This window comes from Rhipicephalus sanguineus, chromosome 8 (genome assembly GCF_013339695.2).
Source record: "Rhipicephalus sanguineus isolate Rsan-2018 chromosome 8, BIME_Rsan_1.4, whole genome shotgun sequence".
Taxonomy (NCBI): Eukaryota; Metazoa; Arthropoda; class Arachnida; order Ixodida; family Ixodidae; genus Rhipicephalus; species Rhipicephalus sanguineus.
Window position 1 is genome coordinate 109,179,974 of NC_051183.1, and position 14,882 is coordinate 109,194,855.

The window sequence follows — 14,882 nt, forward strand, 5'->3', positions numbered from 1 at the left end:
AGGCCCACCCATTATAAACCGCTCAGGCTTTTTTAATCATCATCTACAAGGGCATCAAGGAAGCGTGCAGTTGCATGCAGATTGCCTTGTGCACGTCTACTAGGTACTACGCTAATTCGCAAAATATTGGACTGCGGTGTAATGGGACCTTCGCAACTCTAGTTGCAGCAGCTATGCATTCTGGGAGAGTTTTAGGACGGCCAATATTATGCGTGCAGAAGTTCCTTTCCACGCGCCTGTCACAACCAAAATTTGTGGGAAAACTTAAACCTATTCTGAAAAACGATGCCTTAATTTCATGCATTGACACCATGGTGGAGGAGTCCACCGAGAAGCGAAGCCTCTCTAACAATTGAGAAGGTGTCTATTGTTTGTATGTATGCGCGAAAAGATAAAAAAAGGTGTCTGCATTTAAGTGGTCCTATAGACAAATGAATTCCTGTTCTCTGCTGTCTGCCGGCTCTGCCCTTCAAGCCCAATGAGGCTTTGGCAGGCCAATTTTGTATCACATTGTTACGGTGCCAAATGTTAATAAATCTTAATAATAATAATAATAATAATAATAATAATAATAATAATAATAATAATATAATAATATTATTATTATTATTATTATTATTATTATTATTATTATTATTATTATTATTATTATTATTATTATTATTATTATTATTATTATTATTATTATTATTATTATTATTATTATTATGCGAACGGGGTCAGATTGTGGTACCTCGCTCTACTGTTGAAAGCAAACTTTAATTGTGATGCCAAAGTGTTTTTTAAAGCTACAAGGTGCACATTTGCCAGATGTGAATGAGCTATCTTGCGATTTGGTTGTCGCGAATTTAATGCAGAACTCTAATTAATTATACTTTTTCTAATAAACAAAAACAACTTACTTAGATGCTATTGGGAGATAGTAACAATATTTACGAAAATATCAATAATTAGCTTCCTAATAGTAGTTTGATATGGGAATCGTAAAGTTTTAGAAACACAAAAGCCAGCCACTTTTCATAGCGTACCTTTTTCTATTCCTTATGCTTAGGAAAATACGTTCGCAACAGGTGTCATAGAAGGCTTCGCTGTTCTAGCTAAGAGACCCTCTTTAGTATATGCATACGTTGCTAATTTAGGTAGTAATATTGAACTTTACAAGATATCTTTGATTGACTGCCTAATAAGCAGTCTTACGCACCGTAATTCTATTCGAATAGCCAAACCGCCATGTCAATAAAGTTTCATATGTCACAAACGGCATATATCTGATAGTCTTCTATGATCTATATGGCTTCGTACGGAATTGCTCGATACGTGGCATTTGTATCACATGAGATTTTTCAGTTAGGGAAGCGGTAAAAAAGATAAATGTTTCATTAAATTTATTCAGGTGGGACGCGCCCTGTTTGCTTAATGCTAGCTTGGCCGTTCGAATCTCATGATGAAAGAAAAAGTTACAGGACCTTTTATTGCCTATGACGTCTCGAAGGCAAAAGCCAACTTTTATTTCTTTTTTTTAGTCGATTTATTGTCCTTCCCACATCCCAACGAAAGCTTTCTGCGGCTAATGAGGTTGTGTACTGGCTCTGTGATTGGCCAACATTTGACCAAGCGAGCATGTCATGAGATAACGCCACAAATTTTTTGCGATCTTTGGCGTCATGATGACTCCATATTTGAAGTAATCATGTCGTGATGATTTCCTGCATCGCTTGTGTTGACGCCGACGCCCACGGTCAATTTTCGCGTTTGATGAGGATTCTAAGGCTTTCGCCTTAAAAAGTTATTGCTAGAGTATATCAGCAGAGCTTTTCCTCAACTGTCTATGCTTTAGCTTTAGAAGTCCGGCGATCTTCTACCAATATATTTTCTACCACCAGGTTTCTTTCTTTTATTTCAGAAGACATGATCTGGGCCTTCTGGTTTTTTGAAAAAATGTGCCTTCAGTCCCCCATGCAAGCGGAAACCGCATCTCTCCTGAAAGGTTTAGTAGAGGCCCTGAATAATAGGCACCCCCCTTCGCCCTCGCCCATTTCCACCCCCTCACAACAAAAAGAAAAGCTTAAGGCAGCCTCAAATTAGTGGTGCCAATCCTGAAGGAACAGACGAGCTGGCCGGCCTTCCTCGTTTCCGTTTAGTTTTCTGTCTTTATTTCTCAATTTCCTTCTATTTCTCTCTGTTTTTGAATTTTTTCTTTTCTATGTATATATCTATTTCTCTCTCCTTGTCGCACTATCTTTTTTTGCATTTCTACCATTTTGCTATCGCTCTGTCCGTTTCTTTCTTTCTCTTTCATTCTTTCTCTGTAGTTTTCGCTTTCTTTCTATTTCTGTCTTCCTCTCTGTTTTTTCTATCTCTTTTTTGTTTATGCTTCTTGCTACCTCTTTCCTTTTACGTTTTTCTGACTCATTTCGCTTCGTTCCCTTCCTTTCTCTTTCTCTTCCTCTGCAATTCTTTCTCTCAATACATGACAATATCTCTTTCTCTCTCCCTGCGCTCCTTCTCTCGCCCATCCAAGTTATTGCATACCACGCCGGACACATCGATGCAGCGGGAGAACATTCACCCAGGCGCGCTTGTCCGGCTGGCGAAGCAGAAGCTGAAGAATGAGGAAGAGGAAGAAGAGAGCTCGCGCTGGGCGCAGTTTCTTGCACACGCCTTGAAGTCGAACTTCAAATTGAAACAGTTGCGCTGTTAAAACAGGAGAAGATGCACGAGATATTACTAGAGACACTACAGAAATAACACAAATACTTCAACATATATGCACTATATTAAACAGCTTATCCTCAGGAGCGAGACAGTGAGGATGTACAAAATCAGAATTTAAAGTTGAAACTAATATTATGTTTTCAGGAAACAGTCCAGTTGACTATATTTACTCTCACAGAAATCATTCAGTATACAAATAGGTCATGCAACAACTCCAGGAAGGCTGTGTAGTCTCGCAAATGAGTCCGTTGTTATTGGTCCTCCTCGCCAAACAGGGCATCGCTTAGCGAACACAGATGTGGTTCAGCTCATCGGCCTTTTCCAATGGGAATCTCAACGCCGATGCCCACAGAGCCTTGGGGCCTGCCTTTGTACGTCTTGCCGTCGATGCGTGTCGCGCCGTGTGCAACTCCACCAGAGGCCACCACTCGTGTGCCGCCCCTGCTACGATACAGGTAGTACTCGCCGTGCACATAGCCTCCTACGTTGAAGTTGCGATGGTTGCGGCCTCCGCCAGACGCCTCCACTTTAAAGCGGTCCTGTAAAAAGACATTGTAAACAATCTTCCTCCAACGGACCGGCAAAAAGAAGGCACGTTTATCTATTGAACATCCTTTATAATTAAGCAGACCAATCTTGAACAGAAGAGCGAAGTATGTAAACATTGAGACAAACATATTGCGCACAAAAGCAAAAAAAAATATTCAAAACTGTAGTGAAAAAGTTGAAGAAAACAACTCAATTAAAACTGCAGTTGTAAGCGAACTGGGTTAGACAAGTTGGTGTCCTTAGTTGCGTTTTAACAGTCTCGGAACCTTTTCACGAGCATCATCTCGTCAACAGGTGTCAGATAAGGGCAGCCTGAATTACTGACATTTATCTGATAATTGTGATAATATCGAGGGCGCCTCAACGACGTGGGATGCTATGATGAAACGGTTCGTTACGATATAAATGTTTGCCGTGGCTGCTATTGCTTTGAAGGACAATGAAATTAAGCTTAAAAACAGATGCACTTTGACATCAAGGTAGAAAAACGCACTGCAGCGTATGAAAATCGAGAGCATCTGGACAATAATTTTCCGTATCTTAGTGTTACTTACAAATGAAAATTCTAATGACGTTTTTGGCAATGTTGTTTGTAGAGTCAATCGGTTTTTTTTTTGGTAATGTGGTGTTTTATGCCATTACTGCAGTAATATGGGCTTGTTAACCAGGCTTGTTGATGCAAAATGTGATGATCTAAAATATGAGAAAAACGGAATGAGACTGAGGGAACTCTTCGCAGAAGTTCTGATCTTCAATAAGAGGATAGTGTCTGGGAGCGGACGCAGTAACCAGGCGAGACCAACGTAAAAGCAAGATGGAATTATGCAGACACTGGTAGGAGTCTCAACAGACGCTATACCGTAATGCTTTAAAAGTTGGGGTGGTTGTTAGCAGCCCTCGGTATGTAGCCTGCTGTTTATTTTTTTCTATAATTTATGAATTAAAGGCATAAACATGCTTGAAATGTTCAAGGTTACAATATTTATATACTTCGGAAGACAATATGTGTGTACCCTACACACTAAGAAGCTCGAGTTCATGTAGAGCATGGAGCCTATGTGTTCGTGAACCAGCACATTTTATAAAGGGCAGCTTCGAGTTGACATTCACTGCATAGTACTACATATTTTGCATGTGTTCCATGTGGAGCTCAGCGTATTCAGCGTATGTTAAAAGAATTACGTTACAAACAGATCTGTTACGGAAGTACCCTTACAGTCATTATAATCATAGTCTGCCTATATTATGTATTCTTGAACAAAAAATCGCAGCGCACAACGGCACAAGGACAGACAGGTGCACGGGACAGGCGCAAGTCGCGTGTACCTGTCTGTCCTTGCGCCGTTTGTACTGCGATTTTTCCTTCAAGAAGTCATGAACGATTCAGCCCAAGAAACTTTATAAATTCCCAGAAGGAGGGACTAGTTGCGCGTCCTTATATCCGTGGAATCATCATCGTCAGGTGGTGCCTCCTTCTGAAAACCGTAATTCGGCAAAACGACTTCCTCCCTTTGTACGCTTCGACACGAACACCATCTCTCCCCCCCCCCCCCTGCCCTCCACCCCTTTCCTTTAACACGAAAGTGTTTTATGCCGGAGTCCACCAAGTACATCCGTCACGGATATGACGTTGATAAAATGGACGCCAACGGGTGAGAAAGAAAAAAAACCAAGAAAAAGATACCCTGCTCGGAATCGAACCCACGACGTTGCGGCCGCGCCGCGAAGCGCCCGACGCCCTACCGACTAAGCTAACTCGGGAGATGCTAGACACGGCGCGAACGCGCCTTATATCTTTCACACATTCTCTTTCGCGGCGGGCGGAGCGGGGCGGTGCCGCGGCCTGTGAGATGTGAAAAGAAGTAATGCTTCATGATCGACACTTACTAGCGCTTACTCCGAAATTGCACGCGATATCGGAGGTCATGGTTAAAGCGTCTCGATACCAGAGAGGTAGACTGGCCACGCTGGCGTCGCCGAGGCACCCTTGACGCAGTTACGTTGTTTGCCTTTGACTTCGTGTTAGCGTGCATCGGCTCATCGGAGTAGTTTAGCTTTCACGTGTACCAGCGGGATTTCTCCGCCGCCGACTGCTTCAATTGCGAGAGCACCGACTAACAAAACTGCTGCAATATGCGTTGCAGAAAGGACGCGATTTCGACGGGCGAATGTCGTGCCTTGGTGGAGCGAGAGCAGCGCCTGCGAGACAGAGGCCAGCGGGACGCACGCGTTTGCGGCTCAGGCAACGAACCTCTACCTCCCGTGTTGCTGAAGCGCAGTTTGTGTTATGTATGCATGAGCACAGGCGTCGGCTACCCATTACTAGAAAGCGCACACCGTGCCGTTTCTCTCCTTAATTGACGACGCTTTCAAGAAGTGCATACCGGGTACCAGTGTTGATTATGAGCTTGTTGATATCATCCTTACGCGGCATTCTCGATTCGCTGTGTCCAAATATATGTTCACACCATCAGCTACCACAATGGTTTAATCATGATCATGGGCGTTAGTCTTCGCGATAGAGACATGCTGTCAACATGGGTGCATCCGCGTCAAACGGTGCTATAGCTGCCCTACACGATTAGACATTGTACAAGTTATCATATATCACTACACAATAAGCACTACTTCTGTGAAGGCACGTTTCACTTTCGTGTTATACCGATTCCTATGACGGAGGGATCAGCCACTTTTTTTTCGTGGATAATTCCGCTTTCTTTCTACTCTCCCAATTCTGCACGCCGGCCCCTCACTGTTCCCCACACCCACCCCCGTTTTCGCAGTTGCCGTCTCCTCCTGCTTTGTTTGGATTGGAGGAGAGGGCACGAAGTACATACCCACACGCGCTAACCAAAGTAGATGCAGCCTAGAAGACAAGTCCACTTGTCCAAACGTCTTCTCCAGCCTCTTGTTTACGAATTTTTCATGCACTCTGCATGTAATTATTACCCATCACACCCACACCACCGCCACACCCACGCGTGTTACCTTAAAATATGAAATGTAGGAAATACTCTTCAGCAGCACATAGGCGAAGGTATTTCTACATTCGTTATGATATTTAGTGTGGATACATAGCCGTTCTTCAAGCACTACACATTCAGTGAAACGCAGCTCTCACAAAAGAGCGAAACAAATCGGCCACTCACTCGTGGAGCAGGGGGTTGAAAGTTGAAGTTGAACCGTCTCCGCTGTAACAAATGAAATCGGACACTATCATTACCTTTTCATAAGTGGCTGACAGCACCCGCGGCAATAATCGACAATGAAGACATACAATGTGAAAAAAGTGATAGGCAGTAGTTCTTCGCCACTTCGTAAGGAAATTCGGTGTTTTCCGTGTGAATACAATGATATGGTTATGAGGTAGCCCATGATGAAAAATGTATTAATTTTCTCATGTATTTATGTATGCGTAAGTCTAAGCGAATGAGCATTTTCGCTTTTTTTTACTTTTAACGGAATGGGGTATAGCCGAGTTGGGGATCAATTTCGAGTATAACTTATCAGCGCCACACTGGGTGTCTCTTGTAGCTTTTTACGGTAATATATCATTTTATTAGGCATGTATATATTTAGAAAATATGCTGATGAGTACCAGAGACTTCTGCGCATAGCACTGTGCGAAAACAAGAAAGAAGAGTACACAAGGAGCCGGCGTGCAGTTTACCTATCGATATCGAGAGCCATATCTTTACCCTACTAAAAGAAACATCCTGTTTTCACCATATCTAAGCGCGGTCAGCCTCAACAGAGCTTCTTTTAAGAATGCACCGATTAAGTGAAGCCGCATTTACATTTAGCTTTTTCGATATTTCGTTACTTATTTTCAAGGTTGTGCGACGTGTGTATTAGACACATCAGTCTACATAAAAGAAAATGATCAATGTTTCATGTGAATTACGCCTATGGTACTGATCGCGCTGCACAACCGTTCACTGACCACCCCGTATATATAGGCACTGGATTTTGACCTCCAAAGTAGTGCCTGTGCGGGATTTCTCCTGCGCGTGGTTAAACAATAAAAATACACAGCGTACATGTAAAATTAAAGTGAGCTGCAAGTCGCCATGAATCTCATCGACCCTTTAGTATTAAGGCGCCCGATCTCACGTCGTTGATGATATACTGGGCAGAATTCACAAAAGATTCACATATGGCGCGTGCCATTGGTGGAACGCAATCGTTCGATTTAGTGCGGCGACGTACGCTGGGGGGCCGTTGTAATGAAGGGACCACGTAAAGCAACAGTACAATAAACGTTTGATGTTTAATATATAGACGGTGTTTCTCACGCGTTTACCTGATCATATACTGGGCGAATTACTCGGACTATTCACGATTTACCGATGATTTCCTCCGGAGCTTCGCCCCAATCTTCATCATTCACCCCGTGGATATGCTGTGGATTTTTTCATGTGGTTTGTCGTGGTTTTATAGCCTGTCACGTGTCTTTATGATAGCTTCTCTGCTGTTTCATTGATAACTCCTTACCGTGCTTATTTTCATTGCTTTTAGTGGTTCCTGTGTTAGCCCCTAGAGGGACGCGTCATATGGGCTGAGGCTGTTAAAAAGGCTGGTTTCATAGTTCAATAAACTCAGTTGTTAGTGTGCGCTCGTTTGTCTTGCCTTTCTCGTGGCCCGTCCCATTGCGCAGTTTCGACTAGAATGAACCCGAGTACCCTCGATCTGAAGGCGAGCGTCGTAACCACTCGGCTATCCAGGCAATTTAGCAGATCACATCAAAGCCGTGTATAGTAGAGTGTAGGAAGGGGGCGGGAAAGAGAAGTCAGTGTCAGCAGGAGAGATGTGAAGTTGAGGATGAGGCAAACCAGAAGGGGACAGAGTAAACCGTAGCACTGAATGTTGGAGCAAGAGAGAAACAGAGAGAAAGAAATGCAGACAGGAAAGAAGGATACACAGATAGAGCATCAAGAAAACAGAGGGAAGGAAGATGGAAATAGGAAGCGAGCATCGCATCGTCTAGCGACTTGATACTACACCAATGGCGAAGCCACGCATGCACAGCCGCTAAGCCTAGCCCACCGACGGAGACATCGCGTTGAACTTCTATAATGTATAGCCTGGGATGCTATAGGGAACGCAAGCTCAAGTTTACGGCCCGACGGCAGCGCCGCGTTGCAGCTCTCGAGACAAGCTCTGGTGAAACTGGGGGCATGCGCGGCCGACTCAGCCTGTTTGTCGGCAGAGGGAACACGCTCGCCTGCGCGTTCTTCAGTAGGTGAGGGGAACTGGGGCGCCGTGCCGGCAGCTTGGCACTCTGAACCGAGAGGCTTGCTGTGAAAAGCTGCATTTCCGCGCTGGTAGAAGCGACTCCGCGGAAGCGAGGTCAGAAATATTGCTGTGTCGTGGGCTGCCGCAACAATGCAGACAACACCTAGGCACGCGATTCACATGTGAAACTGTATCGGTTCCCGGGCATGTCGCACGAGAAATAAAGGCGACAAGCGTGGATCACCTGCACTAAGGAGAATCAGGTATGTCCTAGTTGATAGCACTGTCTCGCCTTCTGTTTTGGCTCTCTCAGTTCGCCAATTTCGTTCGTTTCGACTACATGTATCAGTGCGTGACGCGGCACATACACGCAATGACTACGGTAATGATTACTCGCTGTCTTCTGGCATTGTGAAAGTCCAGCTACGGTTGTAGCTCAAACAAGTTTGTGCTTTGATTCCCCGTATTCGTGAGACCTACACGTCGTTGTCGAACATGCACACACGCGTTATACCGCGGTTAGCGTTGCCCGGTTGGTTGAATTCTACTGAACTCGGCACATTGTCAAAAGTTCGGCGCCTGCAATTTACGCTTCGGGAAGGCTGCTTTATCACGCCGGAACGTACGTGTTCGTGCAGCAGGTTTTATACGCCGCCTGTAAAGTCGATATTTTCATAAAAAGAGAGTGCAAGCATGACGCGAGAGCCGAAAAAACATGGTTGATCCCTCTGTCATATGACTCGGTATAACACGAAAGTAAACCGTCTCTTCACAAACGTAGTTGAGCGGATGTTGTGGATTGTTTCGCCCCGAGGGCGACGGAATGAATGCTGTAGCAACAAGTTGTAATGTCACGTGAGGAACGGCAAGCAGCTCGAAACTTGCAACGCGACACTCAAGCAGAAAGGGCGCACCGAACTAACATGCACAGGATGAGCGCGAATTAACAACTGTCACCGCTCGACAGTTAAAGCACGCTGGTCACATACAAAGGAGGACGCACGAAATGAATGCACAAATATACACAGGATGAGCGCGAACTGTCACAGTTGTAAGTTATTTGTTGGTGAGCAGCGCGCTCCTTTCGCAAAAGCGACCGCTGGAGTGAGCGAAATGACCTTCGTGCTCTCTGCAACTTCAGCGCAAACTTACGGTGACAGCACAAGACGTACAAGATAAGCGCGCGCGCAGGAGCGACCACGCCCTGTAGAGGCGCACGCTCATCTCAACGCGTCAGGCGACGCGCGACGTTCGAGCCCTTCGCGCCACCTCGCTAGTGATAACAAAAACACGCTGTTGTACCGCGATCTCCGAGTACAGCCACCGTCAAATGGTGTATATAAATAGCACGCCGTTAGTATGTCCAAGAACGTGCCGCCTGTGGCGGAGTCGTTTCGCGCTGCGCGCTGGGGATAGTGAAGTCGTAAGTTCGACTCCCGGAGACGGAACTTTTTCTTTGTCATATGTTAGTCTGTATTTTAGAACGTCATATCCGTGACGGAAATGCGCCAGTGGCCGGTGAAGCGCGGTGAAATTGATTGCGAGACATAGTACCCACGTGTTGACATAACATTTATTTCTTCGTGCGTGTGTGCATATTCTGTGCGATTGAGCGCATAGACGAATCGTGCAGCCGGCTGGCGTTGTGGCCTAAGCACTGCTCCTCGGCAAGGGCAAACGCGGTGCGCGGACCCGAGGATCGTCGCGGGCGTCTGTCAATCAAACTGATTCACGGGCGAACTCAGGTACAAACTCGTTGATTCTGAAAAGGCCCCAGTTCAACTCGTGACTGCCATAGTGCCGGTGGACCTGTCGAGCGTTTCATGCGGTGGACGCTAAGCAGCAACTTCTTTGCATATGAAATAATTTGGTCAGCTTGCACTACTTGTGCAAGGCTATAGCCATGAGAGGAGCTTGTGATCAACTAACTTCTTTCAGCGTTTTACGTGGCTCGTCTACTCAGTCTGCTTGGTCGGCTTCCGAGTGAAGACCCAGTCAGTTCTGTCTGAATTTTGATGGTATTAATTAGCCAGGTCATAATTGTAGTGACACTGAATAGTTTGTCTAAAGGGTCATGTTTGTCTGATGGGTAATGTTTTAGTGAAGACGACATTATTTACTCGTGTGTAACTGACAAGTATTAATTAGCATAAATATAATTAGCTCGATGTTAAGTAGCATAGTCTTACTGAGTAATTCCTAATTAGCTCGACGGTTATTAGCGACTTCTAATGAGTGTTGCGTTCATTAAAATGGTATCAATTAGCTCGGTCTTAGCTTTACGTGGCTTCATTAGTATGGTCTTAATAACATGTGGCTTAATAAGCTCGGTATTAGCGTGACTTGGCTTAACTAGATTGATTATAGCATGTCCAGACTTCATTACTTAGGTAATCCGCCCAGCGAGTTAGCTAATCAGCCGGGTGCACTTGGTCGGGGAGCGAGCAGGCGATGAGTAAGAGGATGAGGACCATAGAGTTTCTTACTGTAATACCTAGAGGGGAATCTGGCGCTGGTGTCTATGCGGGAGCCTTGAGCGACGCTTCAACCACCGTGGGAATGAATGGAAGTACAGGCTTCGGATCTGCTTCGGATGACTTTCGTTCTTGAGATTCGTGACGTTTGCTTGCCGAGTGTAGCAGAGAGCGATATCAAGTTAGTCCGAATTAAAACTTATTTCATTCTCTTGTACGTGAAACTTATTCCAAAAAAGTTTGCGGGACCGAAAGATGGATGTGAAACCTGGGAAAATTCAGCCACCAGGGTATGCATTGCTCCGTGACTGCATTCTAGATCTGGCTTCAATGTATAATGAATTATATTTTTACAAGATCTGAAACAAGCACGCCTGTTTTTCGCTCAAAAGTACGCTTTATCTATTTATGGAAATAACAGTACTTTATTGAGCGAGAAACACTTAACGTATCGTGTGCTGCGATACCAGGTGCGTCTGTTCAAGTGGCCTGCCCCCAACGCATCCTCCTTTTATTGCGAAGTCGAGTCAGATGAGTGTGACGGTGCGTTTACCTCGCTTCGCCATCGTTTTGCAGCCGATTTGAACGAGGTTCGGCAAGACCAGCTTATCAAACAAACGAGCACTCTATCTTATTTTATGCACTGGCATGGGACGCTACATCTATTCGCAGCGGTGAGTGCAAGGTCGATTAAATAGGTCGCGAAGCTTCGGGCGAAAAACGGTTCAGAACCTATTGCCAACGACACCAGCAAGGGAGTTATGGTGCTGCAATTGAAGCGCGACTACGTTTGGAGGGAACAAACACTGATACCGAAAAACCAAGTTTCATTCAAACGTAAAGCAATCTTTATGTTTTACAAATTACATTTATTTCCCGAACAATATTATGTAGGTGCAATGTGCCAAGAATGTACGACAGTGTTTAATTCTTGCGAAAAACTATTTTCTTAGCGCCCCCTGAAGAGATGCTGTCACAAATTAGCGCGTAATAAAGCGCGCGCGTGGCCGCTTACAAACGGCGGCGTGACAGAACGGCGCGAGTCGCGCGCCGAAGAAGCGCGAACGAGGAAAAAAACAAGCATCAAAAGACGCCGGCGCGCCGCATCCTCCTCACCCACTGGAGCCAGACACAGACAACGCGATCAAACGCCTGGCAAAGCCTGGACGCTTCTAGAAAGAAAGGGTGACTCATTGCCGATGATGCCGCCGCGATTCGAACCTACGAGAAAGCTCTCGCCCTTTCCCCAGCCTTAGCTGTACTGCACGCCGAAGAACCCTCCCGACGCTTCTAGAAACCGGGGGAGAAGGGATAAAAGCGTGCAAGCGACGACGGTCGGACAGTCAGCGAAGGAGTGAGCGAGTCAGTCGGCCCAGTGATGGTGAAGTTATGCTACGTGTGGCTCCGTTAGCCAAAAAAGACGTGTTTATGATGGTGTGCGGTCAGTCGATCGTCGATCTGGAAGAATCCGATGACGACACCGTGTGAGCCGTGACAAGTCACGACGACGGTTGAGCTACGACGATCAACGCTGGAGCTGGCGTGAGTGTTTCCTTGAAGAGAAGCATTCGATTACCGTCCAAGTATTGTGGACTGGATACGCCATTATCTATTCAGGACTTTAACTGTCGTTGAATAGTTGTAATGCATGCGATTGCATTCGTAGCGTGTGATCTGTTTGTTTAGCTCCCGTTGTGTAAACACCATCTGAATTATACTGTGAAGTTGTAACTGGTACCAGCCGAGTGTGCATGTGTTTGTGATATTTGTATTGCCTTAACTGACAATATATTTCGTTTTCGTTTGTGTTGTCGACTCTCAGCTCTGACTCGGTCTTTGGACCACAACCGGCGTTCGCTGGCGCACCAAAGGACCAACTCTAAATTGTCCGCGCTTTCGTGGTGCGTTTTCGGAGGGCCGTGACGCCTGCCCTTAGAATCCGCCCGGCGATTGCCAACCCGATTAACGGGATCAGTGACAGAGGCGCACGTCATTGTCATTCAGTGCAGCCCTTGCGGTGCATGGAAAGGCGCGCTCGTAAGTTCGTCTGCGGCGACACGCCCCCTCAGGTGTTCTGGTGTTTCGCACTTGCATGCGTTGTGTGAATTATTGTGGTGAGAACTTCATTTTGGTGTGCGCGAAGTCGCGTGGTGCGTTTCATCGTTAGTGAACGTGTTGGCTACGGTGTTCAACGGACAACGGCACGAGGCGGCTAACATTTCATGCCGAACGGTTTCCTCGGTACTCGCGGAAACGATGTGGTGTTCCAAGGATGCAATAGCAACACGCGTACGCCTGGCGAGCCCTCTATTCTAGATAGGACACCGGGGCAACGGTTCGGAGTAATGTGCTTGCTGGATTTTCATGGATCAGTATTCCTGCTGCCCGGTTTCCTTCGTGAACACGCGGTGCCTACTATATTTCCTCTTATCGGTGAGCAGATCGCTAAGTTATCCGTCGCGCTACAATCACTATAATTCGCATGTCTTGATACGTTACACGTAAGGTTAACTTATCGGAACAAAAGGCAAAACATAGTCCACGTAGTGTACGCACTTCTAAACTTTTTTGTACTTATTATGACATTTGTTGCTCATTGTGTAGGTTGTGTAAAATTGCGTTGTTGTGACCATTGAATAAAACTGAAATATCGTTATTTTGGCGTGACCAGGCGTCATTTCTTATCGTTAGAGCTAAAGCACACATGCAATGCGCTCTTTAAGTCCCCTGCGCATGTGCGAAGCACATAAGCAACGCTGCAAAGATGAGAGGTACGCTGCTGCCTACTTTATTCACGCTGTGGAAGATGATACGAGCGCAGAATCAAAACTCAAAGAATAAGGTTTCCTGGGAAAACCAAGGCGAATTTCACGACGGTACACTTAAACACCGCTGTTTAGTCACAGGTCGATATTAGTTTAGCTAGCGTTGGCTTCAAGCGCATTGGCCAAGGGCTTGCCGGCTCGCCGTAGCGCGAGTCCTTAGCGATCAGGGGCCTAAGAAAAAAATTTGGAGGTCAAATTTCGCGCTAGTGCCAACAAAATGACGTCACCGAATAATGCGTCACATCCGCTTTATTTTTTTTTGTTCCGCCGGAAGTGTTCCCTCCTCACACAGATGGCGCTAAACCCCATGAGCAGCTGATGAGCAGTCATTTTCTGAACGTATGGGCTTCTATGGAAGCTTCGCTACCATTTACATTTACCTTGGTGAGTGCACGACGCTTTACTAAAACTGTCAAATACAACCTTCAAAGCTGTAAGGTAGCAGCAAACCAAGAGATCCAGTGGTCTTGAGCCTATTTGAACAACAAAGGCGCTGCTTGGGTGCTTTGCAAGACACCCCGCTACCCACGCATCTCAAGTGTTCTGATCCTATCCGGCCTTTGGTTAATTACTCTGTTGAGAAGAAACTCAGGCCAGTAATTTCAGATAAGCAAGGGTATTATGTAATTATGCCGGACAGTTTGTTCTCAGAAAAAGCATTAACAGCCATAAAAAAGAATTTCAGAACGGTAAAACTTAACCCATCGGTAGTTAGGCAACGCGCTGTCGACCTTTTGTTAAGACATAATCTTGAGAGAATAGCTTGTAATGTCAAAGAGGCTAAATCGCTTACTTTATAATTGTTCTTTTTTTTTTCAGCCAAAACACATAACAACGAGATTCCGTTTCGAGCAATCGTTTCAGAACAAGGCACCTGGCAAGTCGCTGTATCTAGTTATTTGCAGAACTGCTTAACCTCTTTCAGTTTTTCAGACCATTTTCATATGCGTAATTCTCAGGCGCTAGTTCAGTTTCTATCAGAGGAGAACCCCGGCTGCTGTAAAGCTTTTAGTATGGATATTTAGGACCTGTATTATTCTTTGCCGCACGAGGAATGTATTAACGAACAAGGGCACAAGACGGT

General features: G+C 45.5%; 1 protein-coding gene across 1 annotated transcript in view; it reads right to left on the reverse strand.

The window, feature by feature from the left end:
- Positions 1–2,933: 2,933 nt before the first annotated feature.
- Positions 2,934–14,882, reverse strand: part of LOC125759482 (uncharacterized) — a 37,135-nt gene continuing 25,186 nt past the window's right edge. The window contains exons 2-3 of the mRNA XM_049418324.1: positions 6,414–6,487; positions 2,934–3,254 (exon numbers count right to left, since the gene is read on the reverse strand). Of these exons, the coding sequence (XP_049274281.1) occupies positions 3,024–3,254; positions 6,414–6,487 (305 nt within the window). The 3' untranslated portion in view covers positions 2,934–3,023. The remainder of the gene's footprint in view (positions 3,255–6,413; positions 6,488–14,882) is intronic.